The 26,765-nt window shown below is 56.7% G+C and overlaps 6 protein-coding genes across 11 annotated transcripts in view; 4 read left to right on the forward strand and 2 right to left on the reverse strand.

Moving 5' to 3' along the window:
* The window catches only part of NXN (nucleoredoxin), a 57,052-nt gene extending 55,532 nt beyond the window's left edge, over positions 1-1,520 (forward strand). For all 3 annotated transcript variants that reach the window (XM_066979758.1, XM_048074290.2, XM_066979759.1), the window contains exon 8: positions 348-1,520. In XM_066979758.1, coding sequence (XP_066835859.1) covers positions 348-530 — 183 coding nt within the window. In that variant the 3' untranslated portion in view covers positions 531-1,520. The remainder of the gene's footprint in view (positions 1-347) is intronic.
* Positions 1,521-3,502: 1,982 nt separating this feature from the next.
* Positions 3,503-5,546, reverse strand: MRM3 (mitochondrial rRNA methyltransferase 3). 2 transcript variants are annotated; one of them, XM_048074289.2, is made up of 4 exons: positions 5,341-5,546; positions 4,969-5,213; positions 4,394-4,561; positions 3,503-4,205 (listed from the first exon to the last, which is right to left on the reverse strand). In XM_048074289.2, exons 1-4 carry the CDS (start codon positions 5,529-5,531, stop codon positions 3,640-3,642), a joined length of 1,170 nt encoding a protein of 389 aa, XP_047930246.2. In that variant the 5' UTR covers positions 5,532-5,546; the 3' UTR covers positions 3,503-3,639. The 2 variants fall into 2 exon arrangements, with proteins under 2 accessions (XP_047930246.2, XP_047930245.2); XM_048074288.2 differs by having other exon boundaries at positions 5,305-5,546.
* Positions 5,547-5,565: 19 nt separating this feature from the next.
* On the forward strand, positions 5,566-11,169 carry GLOD4 (glyoxalase domain containing 4). Its single transcript, XM_066979767.1, has 9 exons — positions 5,566-5,716; positions 5,997-6,046; positions 6,840-6,960; positions 7,942-8,086; positions 8,295-8,431; positions 8,728-8,814; positions 9,051-9,164; positions 9,251-9,337; positions 9,956-11,169. The coding sequence occupies exons 1-9, from the start codon at positions 5,627-5,629 to the stop codon at positions 10,019-10,021; spliced, it is 897 nt and encodes a 298-aa protein (XP_066835868.1). The 5' UTR covers positions 5,566-5,626; the 3' UTR covers positions 10,022-11,169.
* TLCD3A (TLC domain containing 3A) lies at positions 7,941-20,657 on the reverse strand. 2 transcript variants are annotated; one of them, XM_066979768.1, is made up of 5 exons: positions 20,467-20,657; positions 20,257-20,340; positions 18,101-18,314; positions 17,476-17,571; positions 7,941-17,096 (listed from the first exon to the last, which is right to left on the reverse strand). In XM_066979768.1, the coding sequence occupies exons 1-5, from the start codon at positions 20,586-20,588 to the stop codon at positions 16,827-16,829; spliced, it is 786 nt and encodes a 261-aa protein (XP_066835869.1). In that variant the 5' UTR covers positions 20,589-20,657; the 3' UTR covers positions 7,941-16,826. The 2 variants fall into 2 exon arrangements, with proteins under 2 accessions (XP_066835869.1, XP_066835870.1); XM_066979769.1 differs by lacking the exons at positions 7,941-17,096; positions 17,476-17,571; positions 18,101-18,314 and adding an exon at positions 19,384-19,509.
* On the forward strand, positions 11,273-19,124 carry GEMIN4 (gem nuclear organelle associated protein 4). Of its 2 annotated transcripts, XR_007167137.2 has the most exons (3): positions 11,273-11,399; positions 11,493-14,771; positions 14,908-19,124. XR_007167137.2 is itself a non-coding variant. In XM_048074286.2 (2 exons), the coding sequence occupies exons 1-2, from the start codon at positions 11,390-11,392 to the stop codon at positions 14,675-14,677; spliced, it is 3,195 nt and encodes a 1,064-aa protein (XP_047930243.2). In that variant the 5' UTR covers positions 11,273-11,389; the 3' UTR covers positions 14,678-14,812. The 2 variants fall into 2 exon arrangements, 1 of the variants encoding a protein (XP_047930243.2); XM_048074286.2 differs by lacking the exon at positions 14,908-19,124 and having other exon boundaries at positions 11,493-14,812.
* Positions 20,658-20,748: 91 nt separating the features above from the next.
* Positions 20,749-26,765, forward strand: part of VPS53 (VPS53 subunit of GARP complex) — a 62,692-nt gene continuing 56,675 nt past the window's right edge. Inside the window, 5 exon segments of the mRNA XM_066979827.1 lie at positions 20,749-20,772; positions 20,774-20,863; positions 22,311-22,391; positions 23,488-23,537; positions 24,334-24,400. Of these exon segments, the coding sequence (XP_066835928.1) occupies positions 20,749-20,772; positions 20,774-20,863; positions 22,311-22,391; positions 23,488-23,537; positions 24,334-24,400 (312 nt within the window).

The following is a 26,765-nucleotide window of genomic DNA, read 5'->3' on the forward strand; positions in this document are numbered from 1 at the left end:
GTGGACAAGGGGACCGGTGCCACTCTGCCTGGGGGGCACAGCGGTTGGTGCCGCTGGGGAGAGCTGGCCCCGTCGTGGCGTTGCTGCTGAGACCTCGAACCCCTTGCGTTGGACAGAGGGGCTCTGCGGGGAGCGGCGGCCGGAGGCGGGTGACTGCAGAGCCCGTGAGATCGTGGCTGTGAGGGGGACACGGCCTCCAGCAGTGAAGGCCGAAAGGCGTTCCCCCACTCGGGGGGGTCGGTGTGGGGAGCCGGGGCTGGGCTCGGCGTGGGAAGGGCTGGAGGAGCGCCTCGTGGTTGTCCTGGCTCCGCTAATGGCTCCTCTCTTCCTCTCGTTTTGGCCTGCAGGACGACATGACCGACTCCCTGCGGGATTACACCAACCTGCCCGAGGCCGCGCCCCTGCTCACCATCCTGGACATGTCGGCCAGGGCCAAGTACGTGATGGATGTGGAGGAGATCACGCCGGAGATCGTGGAAGCCTTCGTCAGCGACTTTCTAGCAGACAAGCTAAAACCCGAGCCCATCTAAGGGGGGTTCTGCGCCGACAGACATTATTTAAAACTAGGTCTCTCTTCCGCCGCTCGTGGATTCTCCAGCGTGTTCTCACGCCCGACCCAGTATCCAACCTTCTTGTGGTGCCTTGTTTTACGCAGTGAATCCTTCTCCTAAGCAAACTCCTTGAGATGCACTTTCAGCAGGGAGTCGTTGGCGTTTGGAGACTTCGCTTGTGCTTCATGGTGATATATTCTCTAATAACCAGGCCAGAACTGTTACCGTATCCTTATTTTATACACGGCACTAGCTAGCAGGCAAGTCTTTTTTTGCATGGTGTTCTTCCCAACATATGCATCAGGCAGTGGATGGGGTTCTCGGGGCTCTTTTCTTCTCCTTCTCCCACTTCTTTCCTTTCCTACACTCTCTGCTGACTAAATTACTTTAAGGAAGCAATAAGGAAATCGTCCCTTGCCCCACTTTTCCTTCCCACTCAAGTAACAGTGCCCTGACGAGGCCAAGACAAAGTCTTAACTGCTGACAACCTCTGAAAGACCGCAGCGCAGCCGAGCTTTTCCTCCTCGGGGTGAGAACTTCCTGGGTAGTTTTCCCACCTCCCGCCCCGCACACCGACAGCCTTACGAAGCGTTGGCCACGCACGTCGGGGGGAAGTCCCCCCCTCCGTGGCGCACGGATGTCCCCCTCCTGCCCTGAGCCAGGAGGAGGAACCCCACCAGGCTGCCCTTGATTCCCCGTGGTCTCACCTTTGTGCTCTCCCTGTCCCCTCTCCCTCTCGCTCCTTCTCTCTGGTATGAATCGTCCGCCCCTCTATGTTAGTTGATTGAGCTGTTTTTTCGTAGGTGTGTCCCAAACCCGACATTAATGGTGCTGTTCTTTAAAAAAATTAAAAAAAAAAAAAAAAAATCCCAGTCCCTAGCAGCACAGCCAAGCCCCCTGAAAAGTGACATTGTAAAAACTGTACATGGTGATTGGAACTTTGTAATAAAACTGAGCTAATAACCGAGACCTCCGAGGTGCCGACTGCCGCGTCCTGCTGTCGGGGTGAGGGCGGGATGCCCCGCGCAAAGCACCTTCGCTCGAGGCTGGTGGCTCCTCCGTGCCCCCGCGAGCTGCTGTTTCAGAGGCACGGGGAGGGGGACGCAGCCTCGCCGCGCCTGCCTGGCCCCCCCACGACCGCTTCCATCAGTGTCCTGCGGCAGGGCGGTGTCCTGGAGCCGTGCTGAACAGTGGGTGCCGTGCGAGCCACCACGTTTCCTTTCAGCTCCTTTGTCAGCGGTGGCAGGCTTACAGCCTCTCCCCTTTTATCACCCTTACACCGTAACCCACCCTGGCGGGAGCTGGGAGAAGAAGCAGGCGGTGCGGAAGGGCAGGAATAATCGTAGAAACAGCGCTGCGTTCGGCACGTTGCAGGTTCTCGCGTTCGGTGGTGATTAACTGGTGAGACGCCCGGGAAGCGGCAGCCCCCGGCAGCGCGGGGTGAGCTCAGGGAGGCCGCGTGGGGCCGAGCTGCGGGCAGGAGCCGGTGCGAGCACAACGGCAACAGTGCGGGGCCGAGCTGGGAGCTGCGGTGAGTTGCCGTCCACCTCAGGGGTAAGGGAGCGTGCGGAGCGATCTCTGCCTCGGCTCACGCCGTGCACAGCAGAAGCGCCTCCAGACCCCACTGCCACCTAGCGCGCGCTGCCTCTGCGCCGCGGGCTCCTGCTGGTTTGGGGGCGATCTCGATGTGGTTGTGGTTTGAAGGACAATTGGAGCGAGGCTGGAACCGGGACCGCGGTGTCTGCGCTGTTTGGTCATACAGCGGCGGCTGATTTTTTTGTTTTTGGGCAGGGAGAACCCACACTCGCTCCCCTCTGGACGTTGTGGTTCGGGCTCCCAGAGAGGCCGTGAGCGCAGGGCGGCAGCGATGCCGCAGCCGCTCCGGTAGCTGCTAGAACCGGAGCGAAGCAGCAGTTTTCTGCCTGAGAACTGGGTCATTTGGGGTCAGCTTGATGGGAAGAGAGCTGGAACTGGTCTCTGGAGATAAAACTGGTTGGCTGGAGCAGTTTCAGTCTTGAGCTAACGCCTGCGCAGCCCCTCAGCTACCAGGGTTCAGGCATGGAAGAGGCCGAATCTCTGCGGGTCTCTCTCGAGCGGACGCCATCGATGATTTCGGTGTGGTAACGGGAAACGGGAGACAGCAGAGACAGCGGGCTGGCGGTGAGCAGCTCGTTGTGCGCCTCACAGCCAGTGCCGAGGAGGCTTTTTTCAACGCACAGCAGGACAGGTGGCAGCCAGCGCTGCCGCAGGAGCCGTCCATCGGCGCGCAGCTGTCAGCAGAGCTGAGCATTGCGCAGCCCCGGGTGGGAGCCCCCGCTCCTGCACCCGTCGGGGGGGGGTCACTGGGGCTCCTTCCCAGTGCCCCGACCCTTGTTCCCCTCCGACGGACGCTCGCGGCGAGCAGCAGTGCCCGCAGCTCGCTCTTCCCACCCTTCCCGTCCCTCATTCATAATTCATTCGCGCTGAGGCCCAGCTGCGGAGCTGCGCACAGGCGGCTGCGTGGGGCCAGACACTGCCACCTCCCGGCAGCGGCACGGGCACGAGTGCCGGAGCTCGGACACCCTGCAGCCAGACCCAGGGAGAGCCGGGCTTGGTGAGCAGCTCCTGGCACCGGGTAGGGCACGGGCTTTGCGTAAGCACGGGCAGGACCTGCTCTGGGGGCCGCCACGCAGCCTTCCTGACCCCTAAACACCGCCTGCAGCCGGCCCTGCTGCCCCCCGACAAGCAGCGCAGGAGCACCGGGGGGCACAGCGCCGAGGCTGTGAGAGGAGCGGCATCCTGGCACCGACGGAGCCGTGTGGGGCTGGTGTGAGCACAGCTCTAACCCCTCTGCCACCCTGGGGAGGCACGGGGCAAGCTCTCATCCCCCCCTCAGCACACAGACAGGTAAGCTGGGGCCCCGAATCCGCTCACGTTTCACTTGAACTCGCATGGAGCAAGTGGGGCTGGCCCCACCTCTGCCAGAGCTGTTTATTGACATAATTTACTTGTTTATTACAAACCAAACAGACCAAGCTGCTCTTTTATTAACTCCTCTGGGGAGTGCCAAAGGGAGAAGATGCTGCTTCAGCACCCAAGTCTCAGCGGTTCAGCCCCCTACAGGGAACTTCTGCCTTTCGTCTTCCTGCTTGTTCCTCTGCAGCAACTGCCTCCTCCCTTCAAACAGCACGATGGCAGCAGCTACGGCAGAGTTGAGGCTGTCCACGCCAGGCACCATGGGGATGACCAGTCTCTTCCCACCCGTGCTGGCTGCGAGGTGAAGCGCGTCCGGGCTCAGGCCATGGGTCTCTCCGCCAACCACCACCGCCGCTGGAGCCCAGATCCAGCTCTCGTAGTAATACTGCGCGGCGAGCTCCAGGGCGCAGCCACCCGCCGTTCCCTCCCCATCCTCGCGTTTGGGAGGAGCAGCCTTGGGTTTGGATTTTACGGGAGCCTTGGGGCTGCCAGAAGCGGAGCCAGGCCTGCCGGCTCCCTGCCACACGGGCTCTGTCTCGGCCTGAGCGCCCGGGTCTTTGTGGTCGGCCACGCAGACCTGGACGCCGGCAGGGAGGTTGCTGGGGACAGATTCCCAGTCCAGGTTGGCGATGATGGGAATGCGAAAGTGAGCTCCCATGCCTGCACGAAGCACCTTTGGCTCCCATGGGTCCACACACCCTGAGAAAGAGGGGAGGAAAACAGTGACAGTGCAGCAGCCCTGACAAAGGCTCAGAAAGCGCTGCCCACAGTGAAACCTGTCTGTGCTTGACACTGCTTAGAAACTCCATGGACCAACATCTTTAAGCACCTGCCCTCCCCCACATTTGTCACACTAAGCGCTTTTTCCCCCAGAGAAAGGCTCTCACCTTTGGTGAGCAGCACTTTTTCACACCCTGCTCCGGCTGCAGACCTCAGAACAGTGCCCAGGTTGCCTGGATCCCGGATGTTGTCGCAGATGAGGACCACCGGCACAGAGCTGGCGAGCTGAGCAGCGGGGTAAGACATCTTGGCAGGGTCAGGCTTGGAAAAGATCCCTGAGGAGACAAAGTGCTGATGAGCTTCTGGGTAACGCATGCCGAGGAGAGGACTGTGTCTTAGCTGACCCAGCTTTCCCTGAAGATGAGCTAGAGAAAGCCTTAGGAAAAACGCTGCTTAAAGGAAGTTTGTGAGGAGTTTGTCACTTCACAGCGAGAACTGTTTCCCAGCGGAGCGTGAGCACCGTGCTATTAAAAATGCGCATTAGCACCTCCGCTGACTCTAGCAGCCACTTTCACAGTCATCGCAGCAGGCCAGAAGGAAGAGAGCTCTCAAACCATGCCGCTCCTGACACAGTGCCGGCCTGCCTAGGAGACGCCAGTGCAGAGACGGTTTTTATCCCCTTACTGAGTGCAGGATCAGTTTCCCTTCGAGCGCTGCTGCGACGGCTCCTAAGGCAACTCACCTATAACCCCCTGCGGCGTTACGACGTCAGACCAGCTCCTGATCTCCTCAAACTTCACCTTCACCAAGCTGGCTCCCTTTAGCCGCGCCTCGGGCAGCTCCTTCAGGTGCCCGGCCGAGCTGAAGAACAAACTCTGCGGCACGGCCCCGGCCTCCAGCGCGTCCCTGACGAGCCGCAGCCCCTCCAGCAGCACCTTCCCGTGCCGATCCCGAAAGCTCCGCGACTTGGCGACGGTCACCACCTTCCTGGGGGCGAGGAGGGGAGAAAAGCGTGAGGGGAGGAAGGCGGCGGGGACCCCCGGCACCGCCTCACGGGCGCCCGCGGGCCGCGCCTCACCCCAGCCTCCTGTCGCCGGGCGCCGCCTTCTCGTACCACAGCCCCGGCCCGGCCGAGCTCCGCTCCACGGCCGGCGGCCCCACCGGGCTCCGCCGCTCCTCAGCCGGCTCCTCCCGCGGCGGCAGGACCCGCACCGGGCTCCGCCTCAGCGCCCGCACCCAGCGCCGCCCCCTCGCCGCCACCGCCCCGCCGCGCCCCGCCGCCCGCCCGAGCCCCAGCGCCGCCATCTTGCGGCACCCCCTTCCCCCCGCCCCAACCCCGTCAGCGCTGCGCCGTGACGTCATCGCGCGGGGACGGCGGCGGCGGCGGCGGCGGCGGGGCCATGGGGGCGCGGCGGGCGCTGCACTTCGTCTTCAAAGTGGGCGACCGCCCGCGCAGCGCGCGCTTCTACCGCCAGCTGCTGGGCATGAGCGTGAGCGCGGGGCGCGCGGCGCTGCGGGCGGGAAGCGCGCGCGGCCCCCGAGGGCGGGAAGCGCGAGCGGCCCCTGACGGGAGCGGCCCCTGACGGGACCTGCCCCTGACGGGACCTGCCCCTGACGGGAGGACGGTGCTTGCCCGGCACCCCGGGCAGAGCCGTGGGTTCTCCGTAGCCCGGGTTCTCCGTAGCCCGGGTTCTCCGTAGCCCGGGTTCTCCTCAGCCTGGGTTCTCCTTCCGGAGGCCCCACTTAACCGTTTTCTTTCCTCCCCGCCAGGTTCTGAGGCACGAGGAGTTCGAGGAGGGCTGTAAGGCCAGCTGCAACGGGTGAGTGCCGCGCGTCCCCTGCGCTGAGGTCTCGTTTCTCGTAAACCCTCTGTCAGTCGTGGCTGGCTACGTGTCAGTGCTTTTTGTGTAAGTTAGGGGTTTTTAAAAAAAATTCTTCCCTTGCAATTGGCAGTGCTGCGTTGTGTGTAGATAGAGGGTTTACATTGGAACACAAATATTGCCGCGTTACATCTGCGATGTAACACTGATCCTCCATCGTAAAATTGTTCCTGAACTTACACTCAGAATTACGCTCAGTTATCTACTGCCTTATAGACACAAGGCTTGAGTGAAAAATCCATACTGGCAGCCCCCGAGGCTTCTGTCAGCCCCCTTCCCATGGATGACAGTGCTCTTGCAGCCTGTCACTGCTTTCTTTTCCTGCTCTGTCAGAGGTTGGACTAGATGATCTTGGAGGTCTCTTCCAACCTGGATGGTTCTGTGATTCTGTGCTCCTGTCATTCCAGCTGAGGAGAAGCGGGCACGAGCAGCATGTGAGGTGTTAGCATGTAGAATTGGCTCTGTCACCCGAGCAGGAGCAACAGCCTAAGAGTACGGCTCCCGGGGGTGGGAAGGTGTCTGCTGCATGCTGCAGGGTCGCCACAAGCTGCCCCAAGAACTCTTCAAAGCATCACCTCCTGCTCGCTTAATGGGGGGGCACCGGATTGGTGCTGTGGCACCAGATTGGCTGTGGCCTTTGTTCTAGAAATGCAGCTCTTTGTTGAAATATTAATGCTTGCAATTCTTGGTGTTTATTTCTCGTATTCACTAAAAATAAATGTGGATGTTCTAGCCCTTATGATGGAAAATGGAGCAAAACAATGGTGGGCTACGGGCCAGAAGACAATCACTTTGTTGCAGAATTGACTTACAACTACGGTATTGGAGAATATCGCCTTGGCAATGACTTTTTGGTAAGTGCCAAACGTAGCAAAATCTCTATCCTTATGATAAGCTTTTTTATTTTTTGTTTAGGAGTCTATTCCATACGTAGCTTGGAACAGTTGTTTTTTATACTGTTTGACACTTTTTATTCTTGCTTGTGTAGTTGTCTCCAAGCTGGAAGAGCAAAAAGTAGAGCAGCTTTGTGTTCACTTAGGGTCCGGGAAAGGCTTCCTTGAGCACTTCCCAGTTCGTGGTTGCTGTGCGTAGGACAGCTGATGTTTGCTGGCAGATCCAACCTGAAATGATTTGCTAAGAAGGATCATGCTGTAGAAAAACATACTTCTATTTGTTATTATATATTTCCTTGTTTTTTTTTTTTTTTTTTTTTACTAGCTGATAGCCAGCAAAGATCTCATTTCTTCTACAAAAATTTGTAGTGTATTTGCTTATTGTTTCCCCTGAGCTAATATTCTTCCCCCAGTTTGAAAGCTGTCAAGAAACAGGTAGTGGACAACAAATACCTGCCCAATCTGTAGAACAGTTAGGAACTTCATTATTTTTTTTCTGTACATTGCATTGACTCAGACTTTTAAATGCCTTTTCCTTTGTTGTGAAAGAGGGGTAGAGTAATGCATTCCACATATATGGGAGGTGCAAGCTTAGAATAAGCTTATTTTCTAGGAGCGAGATATCTGCTTCTCAGGAGATCGTGGGGTGCATCTGCTATAGAAAGTAATCCGGTTTGTTTCTGGTCGTTTGTAGAGGCAGACTATTGAAAAGTAGGACTTAGCACTATCCACCCTGTCTGCAATGGTCAGATCTCCTTGACCGCAAGCACAGGTTGGAGCAACGATTGTGGCCAGTGGGGCCCCGAGGGTGAAAGCGATGCAGAGTGAGTTCTCCCCACAGGTGCACATGACAGGGAGGCGCAGTGTTAGTGCGGCTGGGCAAGTGGCTCCATGGCCGTTGTTGCTCCAGGGAATTGTGCATGTCTGTCCTGTTCTTGGCAGGGCATAACCCTTGTGTCCAGCCAGGCTGTGAGCAACGCAAAGAAGATGGGGTGGCCCCTCAAGGAAGTCACAGCTGGTGTTTTTGAAACCGAAGCACCTGGTGGTTACAAGTTCTACCTGGAAGACAAGGAACAGCTAAAGCCAGGTGAAACGTACACACTCGCTCTTCTTTGTGTTCTAAAGAGATTTGTGAGTGGGGTATTAGAATTGGCTGTGCATTTGTCTCTGGCATTTTATGGAACAGGAATGTATTTTTATTATTTCTCGGTTGCTTTTCTTCTCAAGAAGGTAAAACCGCAAGTTTACAACTGCAATATATTTGTAACTAATGCTCAGTTACTGCAATCTTACAGATCCTGTGCTGAAGGTAACCTTGGGCGTCTCCGATCTGCATAAGTCCGTTAGCTACTGGTCTGATTTGCTTGGGATGAAAATATATGAGAAGGATGAGGAAAAACAAAGGGTCTTGCTAGGCTACGCGGATAACCAGGTTAGTCCTGGAAAACTTTCCAATTCTTTAAGAGTTGTGTGTCATAGGAATCTCTCGTTTTGTGAGAACAAAGTCTTAAAGGAAAAAAATCTCTAGATAAAAGCAACTGTGAACTTAACTCTTTGCACTGAAATTAAATCATTGGGGCTCATAACTGCATTTTGCAGCTAAAAGCTAGGGTTTGCTCTGAGTGATTCTGGCTCATTGGGTAATACTTGGATGGGCAACGTTGAAATTGTCTGCCACAGTGAAAAGCTGGAGGTCCGTGCAAGTTAGGCTCTCTTGTTTTCTTTCAGTGTAAGCTGGAGCTGAAGACCGTTGGAGGAGCAGTGGATCACGGGACAGCATTTGGGCGGATTGCCTTTTCCTGTGCAAAGGAAGAGGTAGTAATCACACTTCCCTTGCTCTTATTGTCATCCAGCTGACTAGTGAGAGATTAAGTTCTAGTATTAGCAAAGTATCTCAGATGTGCACAAAATAACACTGAACAGATAACTTGGTTATATTTCTGGTGGTAGGAATGCAATTAAGTTGCACGTAACAGGAAACTGTAGATGAGAACTACCTGACTGCTTGTGAGCTTCATCTGACTGGGGTTGACGTTTGTTTTCTGTTTAAGTTGCCAAACATCGAAGCACTGATGAAAAAGGAGAATCAGAAAATTTTAACACCTCTGGTTAGCTTGGACACACCCGGCAAAGCTACAGTGCAAGTGATTATTCTGGCTGATCCTGTGAGTAGTACTGGAAATAATAATAAACTCAATTCCAATTTCACTCTCCCAGTTTTCTAACTTACCTGCTGTCAAATTTGGTTTAGGATGGCCATGAAATCTGTTTTGTGGGAGACGAAGCGTTTAGAGATCTGTCCAAGGTGGATCCTAATGGTGACAAACTGTTAGATGATGTAAGTAATAGACTGACATTTATTTTCATCCTGATTAGAGACGCTTGTAGAATCTAATTTTCTTGCCACAGAGGCTCCTTTTAGTTCCACCTGGAGTTTTATGAGAAGCAAGTGATACAGTGGTTTAGCTCAGGCTGCTGTCCTACTAAAGAAAACAAATCAATTTTTAAAGTTCACTTCAGTGTCCCAGCTAGACAATGTTCTCTGGCCTTGCTCTCAGGGCAGCTGGCGGTGGTGTGTCCTGTTGGACTTGCCAGCAGCACTCGTGTACCTTATTATGAAAAATGACTTGTGAATTGCAGCGGTAACATCAGTGCAGATGAACACGCTGCTGAGGGGCTCTGGTAGAGCATGAGCTCTGTGGGAAGATGTTGAAATTCTTCCTGTTTTATTGCCGTATTACCAAATCATCTGTTTTTGCAGCAGCAGAGAACGTTGGTTTTCAGTGCCTGTTTTCATTGCTAGTATATGTACAAAATAGTTTCTCCATCAGCATAGCTTTCCCCGGGATTAGAGTTTCTCCCAATCAATCCGGTTTTGTAGGACCGAATGTGGGCAGCCAGGCGTTTGGCTGACTCAGCTGCAGTTCTGAACATGTTCGTGCTTTTCTTTGTGCAGGCCATGGAAGCAGACAAGAGTGACTCGTGGTTTGCTGCGCAAAAGAAGAAGAAGGCGTCTGCTTAGCTGGAGAAAGAGGCAGGGCTGGCTGGTCATTCGTGCCTTGGTTTTTGTCTGAGCAAAATGCCAATCATCTGTGACGTGTTGCGTTGCCCCTTCCAGTGGGAGGGCGCAGTAATGTCCCATGTGGTTTTTTTGTTTGTTTTACGCTTGTATCTCTTGTTGCTGCTCTCTCCTTTCAAGCAAATGTCATGTGCTGCTCCATACTTGGGTGAAAATTAAGGAATAGGTTGGGCATGTGGCTCCCGAACAGGAGCCATCAGCTAGGAGGAGAGCCTTACGTATTCCTGGGGTGATTATACTTGAAAAAGAGCCTGCTAGATTAATTAGAATATCCAGTTGTGTAATTAATGGGCTTTAGCTGTCCCGATTTGCGGTTTAGGGCAGAGACTTTCAGGCAGCCGTTGCAAAGACCCCGCTTTGGTGGTGAGGTGCCAGATGAGGGGAGGGGACTCATGGACCACTCGAGCACTTCGGCTGTCGGAGCGAATGCCTCCCTGCGAGCACAGTCGTTATCATGTTGAAGCATGCGGCTCTGCTGGTCTGGAACAAGCAGCAGCTCCGTGCCAAGGTGTTCCCCAGCTTCCAAGGTGAGGTGTTCACTCGAGAAGCCTGTGGTGGATCTCACTGGGATTGTGCTGCACGAGGTTGCTCTGGGCTCCTGCACGCGGAGCGTCTCAGGTTCCGGGCGTGTAACCGTGCTGTGCGTTCCGCCGAGGCGCCAGCGGGCAGCTCGAAATAAGTATGTAATGGTTTTGTAATTAGCTTTGCTGTGGAATTACCCTCGGAAATAAGAGTCCAAGGGATATTCCATCAGAAAATCACTCGGCTTTTGCTAGTGGAACAAGAATTGGGGGTGTGGGGGGTGATTACCCACACGGTGCATGTCGGCTGCGCTGCCTGGTTTTTAACCTTTCTTGGAGAAAGCCTTCAGTTTCACAGAAAAAGCAGGCAAAAATCAACAGGGTGAGCAATCACTGGGACGTGTCGGTGCCTGTAGCGAATGTGCTGAGTTTAAAGGGGGGGAGGAAAGCCCTCGCTGTGATTTTGGTTTACCTTTCTGATGCAGTTGACTGAATCACAGAGTGATCAGGCTGAGCCTGAGCTGCGCTGGCAGTCGGCCTTTTACATGAATAAAGGTGATTCGTGACGAGGCTGCGCCTCCTGTCCTTCCAGCCCCCCCGCCGCGCCCTTTTCGGGCAGATTTACCCTAAATTCGGCCTCGACGCCTTGAGGCAAACCGAAATCTCTGGGGGGGGGTGCGGGCAGCGCCTCCTCCCCTCCGCCAGGGGCCGCTGCGGGCCGGCAGCCGCCGGGGGGGGGCCGCCTGCACCGGCCTCGGAGCGCGCGGCGTTGGCTGCCCGCGCCGCCGCCATGGAGCCAGGTGGGAGAGGGGGTCCCGGGGGGATCCCGGGGGGGTTCGGGGTCCCGGCGGTCCCGGGGGGCTCGGTTAACGGTGCGCCGCGTGTCTCCGCAGGGCCCTGGGGCGTGTGCGAGGAGATGGCCATCCTGCACGGCGCCTTCCTGCTGGCCTCCAGGCTCGTCCAGCCGCGGGCGCTGAGCGAGCTGCGCAAAAGCGAGTGGCCCCTCGTGGGGCCCCCCATCACCGACGCCCTGCAGGAGATCGGCGCCCGCTGCCCTTCCCCGCCGCAGGGCAGCCTCTGGAAGAAGGAGGCCGTGGCCGTCGTCTGGGCCAAGGTGCTGCTGCCTGCCCCCCCCGCCGCCTCGCTGGACCAGGAGTGGAGGGAAGATGCGTTTTTCTCCGTGGGAAGGATGATCCCCGACGTTAACCGCACCGTCCTGTTCGAACTGGTCAAGGCCCTCGGCGAGCCCCGGCATTTTGTGCAGCTGCTGCTGGCGTTGCCCCGCGCTGTGCGCCAGAACGAGCTGGAGCGCTTGGTGCAGTACGTCGCAAACGAGACGTCGCAGTCGGACATCAGGTTCTTCCTGGACGTCTGGTGGGAGATGATGAGACACGAGGAGGGTCAGGAAGACAGAACAGTCTCTACGTTCAGCACCCTCGTGCATCAGCATGGGGGTGAGTCCTCTCTGGACGATGGTCTTCAGCCCCCAAAACGGTTCAAGGGTGACCCTGGTTCTCTGAGCGGCCCTCCTGCTGCCACCGGCCTGCTCATGGTCCTGGTAGAGGGGTTAAAAGAAACCTACAGGAGCATTGCCCTGCCCCGCATGAAGTGCTACGCCTTGGCCAACCTGGTGGAGCTGCTGTCGGTGTTCACCGAGCTGGCAGCAGAGGGCAGCCCCCTCCCTGTCACGGAGTACCTGGACAAGGTCAGCTCGGTGGTCAGCCTCTGGAGCAGCGACGCTGAAAGCCAGTACCACCACAGGGCGCTGGACGAAAAGGTGAAGGAGGCTGAGAGAAGTGTGAGCTTCTCGTCCATGGCCAAGCTCTCGCGTGAGGAACTCTTTGTGGGTTTGGACTTTCTCTGCAGCTTGCTGCATGCCTGGGGAGAGGAGCTGCAGGGCATCCTGAACGGCTCGGAGGATCTCTGCTACGAGAGCTACCGGCTCCTCGACGCTCTTACCACCTTCAGGAGGAACCTGGTTTGTTTCTCTGAGAGTGGAGGCCTGAGTAAGGATGAGACGCACAAAGCGTTCGAGCTGCCACAGACCATCGAGGACTTTCTCAAGGAGATCAGCACCAGCCACAAGAGCAAGGATTCAGACACCAGCCTCGTGTCTTCAGTTGCCATGACAATCATCGAGCAAAAGCTGCACCGGCACGCGGAGATGTGCTCCGTCTTTGCTTCTGAAGAGGCCTGGGTCTTTTCAGAGGGCTGGGTTGACTGCCTTGTGAAAAACAAAGAGCTCTTCCAGAAGCCAGAGCTAGTTCTGAAATTGCTGCAGACTCTGGTGAACTTTGCCAAATCCTGCCAAGACAGGGAGGCCCGAGAGATGCAGATGCAAGTAACCAAAGCCATCGTGGAATGTTACAGCGAGCTTTCACTGACCGACAAAAACCAAGTGATCTCGGGCGTCCTGGCATCTTGGGGGGGACCAGGTCTGTCCCTGAGCTTGCAGGTGGTTGTGGAGGGGTTCCAGGAGGATCTCAATGTGACTTTCAACCAGATCACGAAGAGTGTGTCTGACGAAGGCCTTACCAGGGCTGTGGCTTCTGTGGCCAGGCTCACTCTGCTGTACCCTGAGGCCACTATCAAGCAGGTTTGTAGTCTTGCTGTTGTCAACCTAGGATCACACCAGTTCCTTGCGCAAATCCTCTGCTCCCTCCCAGCGCTGAGCTTCCTGGAGACACACGACGATCCAGGCAGGCCACGCAGCCTGGTGGTGCGGTGCCTGAAGGAGGCAGTATGGGAGAAGCTTTCCGCTGCAAGGGAGAAGGAGCAGTTCCTTGAGTTTTTGGCCTTTCTCATGCAGCCAAGCTCAGCTGCTCCACTTGTGTCACCTGCAGAGGTGACCAAAGCCTTTGTCCTTCCCTATTTGAAATCAGACTGTGCTCAAACGGAGCTGAGCCTGCAGATCCTCAGTAAAGCTTTGGGGATACAGTCCTGTCCAGAAGAGGACTGGATCAAGTCCTGCCACCCGTTCCCGCTTCTCCTCAGCCTTTGCAAGCTCCTGGATGGCTACACAAAGCACTGGCATCAGCCCAGGGACCAGCCCTTCCCTTCACTGGAGACCAAAGACCTGGTGCTGAGCACCCTTGGCCAGCTCTGTGAGGCGATAAGACCAGAAGCTGCTCCCTCCCCTGAGGTGTGGGTCCAGTCGCTGGCGTGGCTTCACAGGAAGGTGGCGTCACTGGACTGGACCGTCGGCCTCCGTCTGAAGAAGTTTTACGGAGACCACTTTAAGAACGAAGTCCCAGCCACGCTGTTTGAGATCTGCAAGCTCCCCGAAGACGAGTGGACATCCCGGTCTTTGCCAGCCTATGGGCCGGGCAGCGGGCTCCTGGCGTGGATGGAGTGTTGCTGCGTGTCCGCAGCGCTCAGGGAGACGATGCTGACGCTCCTCACGGTCAACGTGGACAACCCCGAAGAGGTGAATCTCTTCAGCAAAGGCTTCCTGGTGGCCCTCATACAGGTCCTCCCTTGGTGCAGCCACAGCGAATGGAAGAGGCTCGTGCACGTGGTCACAAACCTGCTGGAGAGGCAAGTGTTGCACGTGCCCTACACGCTGGAGTACGTGCAGTACATGCCCCTGCTCAACCTCCGGCCGTTTGCCTGCTACCTCCAGCTCTCCGTGCTCTTCCTGCGGGGCTTCCAGCTCCTCTGCAGCTCCAGCTGCTCTGCCTGGCTGCCGGCAGACGCTTGGCTCCACGTGGTGCAGCTGTACTGCGGCAGCCTCACGGACCTGCTGAGCTCCATCAAGAGCGCCGCGGGGTCGCCCTCGCAGCCCCCTGAGGACGGGAGCCCCGCGGAGGAGGTGTCCTTTGTCTGCATCCAGATGTTCTGCCACCTCCTGCACGTCGCCGCCATGCTGCCGCCGGACAGCGGGTGCGGCGAGCCGCTGGTGGTGGTGGCGTTGGAGATCCTCTCGCAGTACGAGGCGTTCAGCTCCGCCGACAAGTCCCCCAGCAACGCGCTGCGGAGAGCCAACGAGAGGCACTTCCTGGAGTCCATCACGGACAACGTCGGCGACGAGGAGCTGCGCGGCACCCTCCTGCAGAAGCTCAGCAAGCTGGGAGCTTAGGCAGCCCTCTCGCTCAGGGGAAGCACAAGGAGCTAATGAGGGCAACAGGGGAGAGCATCGGCCCTGCCGCAGGGGAGCTGCTATGTGGAAAGCTGTAAGATCTGTAATAAACCTCGTCTATTTTTCTCTTTTGAACTTATTTCCCCCCTGCTGTGTTCTCTCCTAACCTAAGCAACGAAGGGGCCATATACAGATGGCTGGGAGCAGCTCTTTTTTTTTTTTTTTTCCAGCGTGAATAGCTGCGAACACAACTGCTGCCAGTCCTGCGCCTCCAACTTCGCAGCCTCTGGAATCGGGGAAATCATTTTCCTGCGGCTCCCCTGCCGCCAGCCCTCTCCTCGTCGTCGCGGGCAGGTTGCCGTGTTTGCCGTATGCTGCCACACTGCCGGCGGGGGGAAAGCGAGTCAGGCGAGCGCTCTGTGGGGCTGGCAGGTACCTCTGGCAGTGGGTGTGGGCTGCCCTGGGGCAGCTGTGGGTAACCTGCTGCCTTGGTGCCTCCCCGCCCAGCAACGAACGGCACGTGGGGGAGAAGCAGCCGGTGGCGCGACTGAGGAAAGAAGTCTTTATTTATTGGTCTCTTCCGATAGGTGCAATAGTAAACAGGGCAGTGTTGGTGCGGTAGTAAACAGGGCAGCGTTAGTGCAAACTGAGATGCCGTATTGGCCTTCTTGTCTTTACGTAAGGCACGTTATTTGTAATAAAACCAGCAAGATACAAATAGTTGTAATGGGTAGCAAGCGGGTTATAACGTCTCGGTAGTTAACGTAACAGTAGTGTTTCTGCAATAACCGACTGCGTGCTGGAAAGGGCCCTTTCTTGTCTTCTTCCCAGCCTGTGCAGCCGTGGCAGGGACAAGCCCTGACACCCCAAAGAAACGGGTCTCCCAGTGCCGGCCCTTTCCGGCCCTTCTTTTTGGCTTTTAGAGGGAATGAAAGGCACAGAGTGGCCACCGGGCTCCCAGCTGCCCTGCAGCAGAGGGAACCCCAGGCATGTGCAGGAGGCCGCAGGGAGGAGCGCGCTGTGCTGGCTTGCCCCGTGTCCAGGGAAGGGAGGGCAGCTGCCAGGCTTGTTAACCCCACGCTGCAGCCATGGTGCAAGGCGAGCAGGGAAACCTTTCCCTATTTCCACTGGGACTGAAGGTGGGAATGAGCTGAACCAATCAAGGACACGGCTCAGCACCCTGCTCTGGTGTTCCTGGTTCCTCTTGCACTGACCCAGTTCCTTCCCTGCTTCTGGCAGGCCTCCTTTTGTGGGGGGACAGGATGGGGCAGGAGGGATGGACCCTACACCCTGAGCTCAGGCTGTACTGGCACCCACAGGGTGCTGCTGGTGTCAGCTGGAGGTGAGCAGGGCTGAGGAGCAACCGTTTTAGGATCCTGTTGTGTCAACTTCTCCCTCCAGCCCTGCTGGGGACACGGGAGCCACCCCATCCCCACCTGCCGGCCGCACACGTCAGGCAGGTGCAGTGAGAAGCCCCTGGGGGGTAAGTGGGGAGCCCGAAGTGAGTCTGAGCCCCGCACCAGGGAGGTGCGTGCGGGAGGCGGGATGCAGCTGTAGCTTAAGGGCAACGTCGGTAAAGGTTGGGAACAGGCTGTGCAGAACCACGGCTCTGCTCCCTGCTGGAGGCCGTAAACTGGAGCTGGAGGAGTGGCTCTGAGCAGTGGCAGGGACAGCACGCGGCTCCCCCCGGCCCCAGCGCTGCCGCGTGGGGCTGGGCGCGCTCCAGCATCGCCTGCGCCGCTGCTCTGCAGGCCCCTTCGCGCCACGCCTCGCTCCGTGCTGGCGTCAGTCCCCAAAGAGGGGGGATTTGTAACCAGCCCCTCTCCTGTAACCGTTAGTTTGGTGCCACAGCGCTGAAGCCCAGAGGGAATGTTGTGCTTGGGGCAGAGCTCCTCCTCGCTGGCCCCTGCGGGCGGGAGGACGCCGGGCGCAGGAGCAACGTGGGAGGAAGCTTCCCCCAGAAAGTCCCCCCAGCTGCGGCCGGCGCTGCCTGGCAAGGCCGCCTCACGCCAGAGCAGCCTCGTGGTATGGATGCTTCTGCTGCTCTGCCCCCGCACCGCTCCCTGCAGCGCTGGCCGTGGAGGCAGAAGAGCCGGGGGGGGGACACAGCCCTTCTCCAGCCCCCGCGCTCGCCTGCCTCTGCCGGCCATTACCTGCTCTTGTCGGCGGGCGAGCGGCCGTAGAGTCGGGCGGCCTTGCGGCAGATGAGCCCGAACCAGTAGAGCTGCGGGGCGAGGAGGGAGGCGTTGGCGATGTTGCAGTGCAGGGGGATGCGGAAAGGCACCAGGTACAGGGGGATCCCCGCCTGCCTGGCGTAGGCCGCGTACATGAAGGGGAAGAGGAGAATGCGGCAGAGGAAGAAGGTCACCAGGATGAGGATCCCGTTCACCTTGTGCAGGAGCGTGTCCTGCATCTTCAGCTGGGGAAGGAAGAAGGCGCGCGCAGGTGAGGGCTGTGCTCGGAGCATGGAGACGCAGCAGCAGCAGCAGGAGCCGGTGCTGCCCCGCAGCCCTACAGGCCAGGAGCTGGGCGAGGGGGAGTGGAAGGGGCTCCAAACGCAGCCCCCTGCACCCCGGTGCTGCGGGAAGGAGCAGCCAGTGGCTGCGGATGGGGAGGAGCGCTCTGGAGGGAACAGGAAGGTGAGGTGGAAGGGGATGGGATGCTGCTGCGTGAGGGAGAGGGGCACTGCAGGGTGGGGAAGGGCTGCGAACCCCTTCGTGGGCAGTGGGGGGGCCCATCCACCCGGTGAGCCCGGCCCCAAGGCGGCTGCGATGAGCCCCGGCCCCCCCCTCGCGTACCTGCATGAGGATTTTGCCCAGCGATACAAAAGGAGTGCTCAGCTCTGCCGTGAAGATGCAGCCCACGAAGAAATCCCCCAGCTCTCCCCTGAAGTGCTGCAAATAAAGACAGCAGTGAGCGCGGGGCCCTCCCCGCCATGGCATGTTCTGCGCTCAGGGCCCAGCTGGTTTCAGGAGAGGTGGGTGAGAGCTAACTCTGAGCATCTCCCTGGGCTCAGGCCTCCTGCCAGGCAGCGATGCTTTGCCAGACACAGCCTTGGCTGCACAGGCGCTGAATGTGATGCCAGCCAAGTAACCCTGTGAGCGGAGACCCTCTGCAGGTCGGTCTGAGATGGGAGAAAAGCACTGCGCAAGAGCAAGGAGGCACCCTCCTCCACGGGAAGCTTTGAGGGCACAAGGAGGACGCTGCCCTGTCTGGGAGCAAGGGGCAGGATGCGGTGACACCCGGCTGTGCTTCATGCCCCATGCTCCAGGGCAGGGACATCTGGGGACAGGAGGCAAGGAGCAGCTACAGGCAGTGACACAGGGAACGAGGCTCGTTGGGCAAGGGAAGGACCGGCTGTGATGCAACCATCCGCGGTGACACCCAGGGACACCCCTGCGGGGCTGCATTCGCAGCCCTTACCTGGGCGACGGGGGCGAGCACGATGAGGATGAAGAGGTGGTGGGTCACCATGAGCCGCTCCCGCAGCAGGAAGCTCCGCACGCTGGCCAGCGAGTGCTTCTTCTCCGCTACGCCCTTCTCCAGGCTCTTGTGCCAGTGGCAGAGGTACATGACGTAGATGTCGTAGGTCATGTAGGGAACGAGGACCCAGATGTACTCCACGGCCAGCCAGTGCCTGGGGAGGGAGCAGCACACGGAGGTGTGGCGGTGGAGGAGACCCGCGCCTGCCGCTGCGGCGAGGGGGAGTCGAGGCAGAGCACGCCCCGACGGCACCCCGGGGCCCATCTGCCAGTAAGTACGGGGGTTGTGTTCCTGCACCCGTGCTACTCGGAGTGAAGGGAGAGCGACAGGTAATTCCTGGAGGCAGCAGGTGAGCGGTGCTCTAGAAGCGACGTGTTTATCCAGGCGGTGGCTTTAGGTTTCTGGTAGGGCCACGCCATCAGCCTTGCATCAGGCAGGAAAGCCACAGGGACGAGTGACAGAGATCCCAATCTCCCGAGGAACCGGGGGGCTCAGGGACCCGGTGCTGCTCAGGGTCTGGCCTGCAGGACCGCAGCCATTCCCTGCAGTATTTGGGGGCCCAGCACCCCCTTCCCCAAGGACGCTTCCTCGGCACTGCCCCGGTCGCGGCTCGCCGTGCCAGGCGCCGCAGGGCCAAGCACAAACACACGGCGATTAGCCCGGCAGGCGTGTGCCAGGGCTGGAGAGCTGCGCAGGGCAGGTGCACGGCACCTCCCCGCATCAAGGGCTCGTCTGCCAGCCCTGCAGCACGCGGTGCCCCCCCGGGACATCCGGAATCAACACCTGGTGGGAATAAAACGCTGAGACTGGGTGCCTTCTGCCTGCCGTTCCTGTCGGCTGCCCAGCCCGGGTTAGCGTCCGAACGCAGCTGGAGACCTCAGAGTTAACTGGAGACGCCTGGCCCGGACTCGGGAGAGTGAAGCGCAAGATGTTTAATATAGGCAATAAATCCCTGTGAGACGTTTGTCTGTTGGGAAATAATTGCACGCAGATGCCTGTTCCCAAACTATGTCGGAATCCCGGTTGCACAACCCGGCTGCAGTAACCCCTGCTCGGCACGGGGACCGGGCTCCTCGAAAAGCACCGAGCGGAGCTGCAGGGGCAGGGAAACCACCACCGGCAGGGAATCCGCTGCTGCTCACGGAAACATAGCTCGGGGCCCGAATAAATCCGCTCTTGCTCTCCTGCTGCCTCAGGAACACACACAAGGAATTATTTCTTACTTCAGACAGGAAGATATCCAAAATGTGGGGATATCCCGGGGAGGGGGATGGACCAGCCCTTGTTGGTACAACTCGCCCAGGGCTTCGGAGGGCAATTACAGCGCCAGCAGTACAATGCTTGTCTGCCTGTGTAAATAAATTGGCAGGTTTTATTGCAGCCCTTGTGGTGCTTCCTGGCTCTGTCTTGCTGTCTTTCTCCGAGACCTTCCCTGCCGAGCGCTTTGCTGCGGTTCCCCCAGATACGGGGAAAATTTGGGGCTCTGGCCACGTCTTTGCTCAGAGCCGCGGGGGCTGCTGGCAGCAGCCGCCTTCCTCGCCGCGGGGCCAGGATTGTTCCCCTGACCACACGGCGGGTTTTAGAGGGTCGAGGTCTAGCTCATCGGGACCCTGCTGCAGTGAGGTGAGACCTTTTGTACCTGTGTGCCTGAGGCACTGCAGTGACCCCGGGGCCACTTCGATGCTCTGCAGGCACAAGGATGCTCAGGCGCGTACCTGGCGGCCGGGCTCCGTGCAGGTGCCCTCACCGCCAACCTTTGCACCAATTTACACCGCGAAGAGCCAAAATCCGACACAGGGCTCACCCCTGCCTCGGCACGGCTACGTTCTCCCTGCCTCCGTTTTCTCTGCTGCTCTCAGCCCTGGCTTCAAGCCTCTTGCCCTGGGTGGCTCTGCCCGGAGCTCCTCACGGGGCGGCCGCCCCGTAAACCCCACAAGGGCCACGACAGCTCCCCGAGCAACGCCGGCCGCCCTCCCGGGATTTCTGCTCCGGGGTCCGTTGGGCTGCCCCTCTCCAGCCACCCCCGGCTGGCTGCGGGCTCGCAATAACGGGGACCCCCCCCGTGCCCCCCCCCCCCCCCCCCCCCCCCTCGTTACCTGTCTCGCACCACATCCCCGCAGCTAAGCACCACCGTGAGCCCCGACACCGTCGCCATCGTGGCTTGGACCGTCGACACCAGCCTGCAAGCGGCAGAGAGGAGGCGGCTCAGAGCCGGGCCCCGATCGGATCGCACCGAGTTGGGCACCGGCGCCGCCGCCGCACCGGGGCTCGGCCCCCCCCCCCCCCCTCCCCACCCAGCCCCGTACCTGCCGCTGAGCAGGACGCGCTCCCGGAGGCTCCATGCCGGGGCCGCCCAGCGCAGCGCCCGGGTGCAGAGGGCGAAGAGCCCCGGGAAGAAGGCGGAGGCGAGGGCGAGCGTCCGCCACATGGGGCCCGCGCCGCCACCGCCCGCCGCCACCGCCCGCCGCCGGGGCGCGCCGCGAGGCCCCGCCCCCCGCCCCGCCCACGCAAGCCCCGCCCCCTCCCCGTTAAGCCCCGCCCCCTCCCCGTTAAGCCCCGCCCTCCCCTCGGTCCTCCTGGTTCCCGGCATGCCGCGCGGCCCGGAAGCGGCGGGCCGCTATGGAGGAGGACGAGCCCGAGCTGGCGGCGGGGCTGGAGGCGGCGCTGGAGCTGGCGCCCGCCGTGCAGGCCGCGATCGAGCAGGTGGGGGGCGGGGGGGGGGACGGGGCTGAGGGGGCCGGGAGGGGCCTGGGAGCAGCGCCAGGCGCGGTTCGTGCGGCTGCCTGCGCGTTGAGAGGCGGCTCCTGACCGGCTCGGGTCGCCGCTCCCCAGGCTTCTGGGAGCCGCTGCGGCCTCCAGGCTCCTTCAGGCCCTGCGGCGGCGGTCTGCTGGGTCGCGCTGTGCCCGCAGGAGGGGCCGGCTCGGACACACGGGGCCGGCTCGGACACACGGGGCCGGCTCGGACACACGGGGCCGCGCGGGCTCGTGGCGGGGCAGGAGGGGGCTGTGACGCCGCGGTGGGGCGGGTGGCACCGCGGCTCTGTGCTCCCCTCGGCAGCAGCGTGTGACAGCTCCCGGCAATTCACTTTCTCATCCCGTGCCTTAGTTTTTCTGGCTCCAGCAGGTGATGGTGGAGCTGGGCAGGTGCCTGTGAAACTCTGCCCCTAGGTGAAGGCTGCTGAAGAGGCCTGTTCCTGGGCGAAGGTGTTCTCATTTAAACACTCTGACACAAGCACTGCTTTTACTGTGGGAAAGGTGCAGGAAGGTGAATGGTGCGCGTGCCCGGTTAAAACAGGGTTTTGTGAGGGCTTTGTGGCCGGGGTGACGTGCGGAGGTGGTGCTGCAGCGTGATGGGGAGCGCTGCCGTGCTCGCTTGGCGTGGTTTTGACCACAGAGAGCGAGCTGATGGCTGTATGAATGTGAAATAAATATGGCACCAGAGAAGGGAACGCAGCGTGTTTCAGTCTGTGGAGACAAAAAGCAAAGCTTGCCAGCTGTACTTGCATCGTTTGAGCTACTTCTGAAGACAGATCTGTCTGCACCACAGCTGCTCTCTTCCCTTTCCTGGGGGTAGGAAGAATCATCCAGCCGATTCTATTTCTTTCCCTCTCTTTCATGTGCGAGTGGCAAACCCCAAGTCTCCAGAGAACTTGTACAACCATTTCTTAATTCATCGTGTTTCGTATTATGCGGCTGTGAAAAGCAAATCCTTTGCCTCGCACCACGGGGCCTCGCAAAGCCCAAGCGAAGATAAGGGCAAGGCCTCAGCAGGGGTCATCATTTCCAGGCAACTGCAAAGCTCAGAATGGTTTGGGATGCATAATTAATGGCTCGCGTGTCTCGGGAATGACTTGCACAGGGCTGATTGTGCTTGGCCTGCATGTGGAAGCACGCGCGTATGGTGTCTGTGTTTACCCAGGCTGATATGCCCAGGAATTTTGGTAGGTCGGAGATCTCTGGAGATCTCACTCCTGGGGAGAGGCCTGACTGCCGTTTGTGCAGGCTTGTTAGGACGGTGCTGAACACAACCTGAAGTGGGTGCTGAAGTAATTGGAAGTAGCAGGTATTACGTGAAGTTACAGAAATTAAAGTCGATTGTATTTTTTGTATTTTATGTTACTGATTGTATCTTCTCCTTCCTTCTCCTCAGGTGTTTCCCAGCCAAGATCCCCTGGACAGAGCAGATTTCAACGCTGTGGAGTACATTAACACTCTGTTTCCCACTGAGCAAGTAAGTAGTGCTCACAGTAAATCCCTCTCCTTGGTGCAAGGAGTAACCTGATAGTAAACGACTGAAGGCGTGTTTAAGCCTGTAAAGCCTTTTCTTCCAAACAATAGCATATGTAGTAATGCTGTGACAATAATCACTTCTTAAGTCTTCATCTAATGAGGTTTGCTCGTTACGCATCTTCTTTGTACCCAAAGTGCTTGCTGGAGTCAAAGTTCTTTGATCTGTGGACATAAATTAGCTTTATACACAGAGGTTTGTGTAGCAGCACACCTCATAACTGTGCTGTGCGTTAATCATTAGTGAATCCTCAAGGGCTTTAACCGCATAAGGCAGGTGTTGCGTGTGAAATGTCACTGAAGAGTCATCTGTGTGTGTGTAACCCATTGTTTCTTTTGAGATGTAAAGAAGGAGATTGCTGTGGGGTCATTATCCATACCCCAGATCAGCCCCAGGGCAGTTTTGAACTAAGCTATTTCAAAAAGGTGTTTCTGCAGCTGAGGACTGGGTTGTGAGGCAGCTCTGTCGCAGGTTTTACCATGTTTAAGACCCTCTGCAGCGCCGGCTTTTTGGCCTTCAGGTGCCTCTCTTGAGTTTGCTGGGGGTGCTGGCTTCTCCTTTCTCCTTTTTGCTGGTGGAAAGGCATTCTTCTCCCTCAAAACCCCCACTACGGCTCCAGCAGCAGCCAGGCCTCCTCCAGCCGTGCGCTGGGTGCCTGGGCTCTGCGGGAGGGTCCTGGCCAGGGAAGGTGAGAGCTCTGCACTGCACTGCCCGCTGGAGGTCACTGTCACCACGGCATTTTGGGGCCGTTCCTGCTGACTGCAGGCTCCCGGCAGCACCGAAAGAGAATTGCAGGGAGCACCCTGCTTGCCTTGGGCTGAGAGGGACCTGCAGGGCTGGACTGCTCTGCCTTCTGCTGCTGTTATGTGACCTGAAGAGCCTCTGAGTTGCTCTGTGTCTGTTTCTCCACCTGTAAAACAAAGTCATGCTCTCCTTTTCGTAAAGTAAGATACACGAGAGTGTTAATTATCACAGCTGGTATGTATCAAAGTAAAGAGGGAAAACCTGTTAACTTTCCTTTGTGTTTTTCATGTTGTAGTCTTTGGCAAACATCGATGAAGTCGTGAACAAAATCAGATTGAAAATAAGGTAAATGTTTCTCCCTTTCATTGCACCTCTGATGGGCGGTAGTCTGGTTGTTACCAAGGCTTCATAAGCACAGCCTGTGCTGTGGCTAATTGGAGCTTTTAATTTGCTTAAAAGACAAGGACAGGATCAACCTGAAGCCTAATAAAGTTGGAAAGAGTCAAAAATGTATCACTAATTAGAGGGTTTTTTTAATATCCTGCCCCTATGGTGTAATATCTGCCTTTCAGGTTATTTTATGGTGGATTGCAACGAACTAGGAATCAATGAGTACCAAATTTTAGTACAATTTGAAGGCAGAGAAAACAAACTACCCAGAATATTTGCTTGCTGAGAATTTGTTTTGTTGGTGAGGTCAAAGTAGCAATTGTAAAAACTCTCATTTTATGTTTTTATTGTCATTATTCTTACTGTAAGTGTAAAATAAAAATAACTCTGCAGGAGAAAACCTAAGTTTCTCCACAGTCTGGCACCAGCAGCCTGAAAAGATTGAGACAGCACTTTAATATATGAAAAGTGGAAATGAAAACCGACAAGGGAGAATGTGTGATATTGCTCAAGGGAAAAGAAATGCAAGGAGCCCCAATTAGATTATGTAAATTTTTTATTTTTGCAACAGGAGCTTTAAATTATGTAAGATATTGCCCTACAGAGAGAGGAAGAAAGAAGTATGAGTTCAGCATTGGTAGCACCAGCTTTTGGATTTTAAATTAGTTTTGTAGCTCTCAAAGGTTCCCAGAAATTATTTTGGATTTAGCATATAGAAAATGGATTTGACGTTATAAATTGTTTTCTGCAGGAGGTTGGATGACAACATTCGAACTGTAGTGAGGGGACAGACGAACGTGGGACAGGATGGCAGGCAGGTACGTGTATCTCCTCTCGAGCAAAGCCAGTGGTTCTCATCTTGTGCTGCTAAATCGAGGCTTGGCTCTGGCAGGCAGCAACCTGCTCTCATCGTTAGGGAGGTGTTTCTGCTTTTTTACACTAATGACTTCCCGAGCTGTTTTCTGAGCGGCTCTTCTGTCCTGCCTTCTGATCACCCTGCAAAGGGAAGTGAATGAGAAATCGATTATAAAAATCAAGAGCAAAACCAGGAGGCTTGCAGTAGCGCCTCTCTAAAGCTAATTATAAACTAACAGGATTAAACAGGTACAAACACATTTGCCATTGAGTAAGAATCAATAAGAGGCTATTTAGCCTTCTAACTAGGCTGTTTGCTGAAGTATCCCGAGTAGCTAGTGACTGAGCTGGATGACTGACTGCTAGTTCATCTTGTGTGCCTTATTCGGCCACCAGGTTTTCCATTTGTCTCTTTCTTGACAGACGTGTTTGCTCAGAGTGCGGTATTGAACAGCATGGCCATGGCTGCGGTGTTTGCGAATGCTGAGCTTGGTCCGCGTGTTATCTGATTGTGAGGTATTATTTGGTGCGGCTGTACTTCCTCTGTCTGTCGATTGATTTTTTTAATACCGGATTTAAGAAGCGGTTGCTGGGTTGGGATAGTCGTTCCCTCCCCAGCAAGGCTTTTCCAGCAATTCCACTTCTTGCTGCGGTAGCAGTTGGCGCATATTTGCTCTTCTCTTGTGATAGCGCTGCCCCCACTCTCACTTTTTTCCCCCCCCTATAAAGTCTGTTGTGTTGAAAGAATAAGTTCTGGGCAAACAGGACATGAAGCCCCTGCAGGAAGTGGTGAAAAGAGCTCTGCGTGGAGAACAGAAAGAGACCAGTACGAAAACGTACATCGCTGGCTGGCTTCCAACAGGCTGTGTGTGCAGCCTTGTGCTCCAAGGGATTTAGAGAGGTTACTTCATCGGAGAACACACAGAGACCGGGGCTTGGGGTGAAAAACGTTTCATTTCTAATCCTGCCTCTGCCGCAGAGTCTGGCATCGAGTGAATTATTTACCTTATCTGCGCCTTTGTATTGTTCTCGGGCAGATGTGAGCTGCTTACCTAGATGGGAGTCTGCTCTCCTAGCAGAACCAGTTCGGTGGTTGCGTGGTTTCCCAAGTAATGCTGTTAAACTGGGGACACTCCTGGGACGTGGCTCACCTTGGAGTAGTGCTGCCCGCAGTCACTGCGGGGATGAGACAAGAAATCAAGGGGGCAGCAACTGCAGAGACTGAGGAGGGACTGGAAACTCCTCCAGCACTTGCGGAGTGTGGATATGATTGGTGGCGACAGGGAAAGCTGCTGCAGTTGTCGCCTCAAATAGGCTCAAAAGGCTACGAATTCAGAGAAGGCTTTAAAAAAAAAAATAAATCAAGTAGAGCTGTGGGTACAACTTGCCCAAAGTGCCTCAGGACTCACAGGTCCGAAGGGTGCACCGGGTGAGAGACAAACAAAAGAAGCAGTGCCACAGTCAGCGGTGCTTGCAGGGTGACGAAAGCCTCCCTGTGCTATGGAGGTGCAGCGAGTGTTGTTTAGAGCTTTGCCTTACATCTGTGCTTTTTACTCTTTAATCCCTTTGAAGTCCCCAAAGCGTGCTGAGACAGACTTGGACAGTATCCTGCTGTGAAGACTCGAGAGGCAAATCTTCTGTGCAGCCCTTCGTTTAGCTTGGTCGTAAAAGAACCAATTAAATTTCTGTCCAAGTTAAAAAAAAAAAAAAAAAAAAAACAACAACACTTCAAACGTGAATATGTTCGTGGTGTGTCTGTTGAGCAGGATGTTAAATTTTTATAGAGCAAGAGGCCTGTCTTCTCCCAGTCAGGGCAGAGGTTTTGTTTTACAACACATGGTAAGAAAGTCTGAATAGAGCTGAAAGCAAGGTGCCCTTAAGACAAGACAGTGCTCTGCTAGGAAGGAGGTCAGTGCTGTCTGAAGTTTTTTTTTCCTTTTTGTCTCTTCTGGTAGTAGTTTGTAGTTTGAAAGGTCTTACGGTAGCGTTAGGTTCTCTCTTCTACAGATCTCATTCAATTTGTAGGAAATTGTAATCTTCACGATTTTAATATTTCCTGTGAAATTGGCACGGAGCGTACACATAGGTGCATAGTGTCATCATCCTGTGAGCGTCTCCTTAGGAAGCCCAGGGTGAAGATCATTATTGCAATTTATGATATTTACCACACCCTTAATTAATAAAGAAATGGGTGGCAACCAGCTTTTGCAGTAGGTTGGAAATAAAGCTTAGAAGCAGCCCCAGCAAGAAGTTTAATACATCTTTCCCTCTATAATGGCTTGTTACCACGAGATGTCCGTAGCCCGTAGGATGCTGTACTTGCAACAA

Source organism: Anser cygnoides, chromosome 18 (assembly GCF_040182565.1).
Source record: "Anser cygnoides isolate HZ-2024a breed goose chromosome 18, Taihu_goose_T2T_genome, whole genome shotgun sequence".
In the NCBI taxonomy this organism is placed as follows: Eukaryota; Metazoa; Chordata; class Aves; order Anseriformes; family Anatidae; genus Anser; species Anser cygnoides.

What these genes read in the sequence shown, in the direction of transcription:
- MRM3 (XM_048074288.2), bottom strand. Translation starts at nt 5,531, where the DNA reads ATGGCGGCGCTGGGGCTCGGGCGGGCGGCGGGGCGCGGCGGGGCGGTG. An exon ending in CCCGGCGACAGGAGGCTGGG is followed by an intron (nt 5,214 to 5,304) that starts GTGAGGCGCGGC and finishes CCTCGCCCCCAG; the next exon opens with GAAGGTGGTGACCGTCGCCA. An exon ending in AACGCCGCAGGGGGTTATAG is followed by an intron (nt 4,562 to 4,968) that starts GTGAGTTGCCTT and finishes TTGTCTCCTCAG; the next exon opens with GGATCTTTTCCAAGCCTGAC.
- GLOD4 (XM_066979767.1), top strand. Translation starts at nt 5,627, where the DNA reads ATGGGGGCGCGGCGGGCGCTGCACTTCGTCTTCAAAGTGGGCGACCGC. An exon ending in TGTAAGGCCAGCTGCAACGG is followed by an intron (nt 6,047 to 6,839) that starts GTGAGTGCCGCG and finishes TGGATGTTCTAG; the next exon opens with CCCTTATGATGGAAAATGGA. An exon ending in GCCTTGGCAATGACTTTTTG is followed by an intron (nt 6,961 to 7,941) that starts GTAAGTGCCAAA and finishes TGTTCTTGGCAG; the next exon opens with GGCATAACCCTTGTGTCCAG.
- TLCD3A (XM_066979768.1), bottom strand. Translation starts at nt 20,588, where the DNA reads ATGTGGCGGACGCTCGCCCTCGCCTCCGCCTTCTTCCCGGGGCTCTTC. An exon ending in CGCGTCCTGCTCAGCGGCAG is followed by an intron (nt 20,341 to 20,466) that starts GTACGGGGCTGG and finishes TGCCGCTTGCAG; the next exon opens with GCTGGTGTCGACGGTCCAAG. An exon ending in TGGGCAAAATCCTCATGCAG is followed by an intron (nt 17,097 to 17,475) that starts GTACGCGAGGGG and finishes TTCCTTCCCCAG; the next exon opens with CTGAAGATGCAGGACACGCT.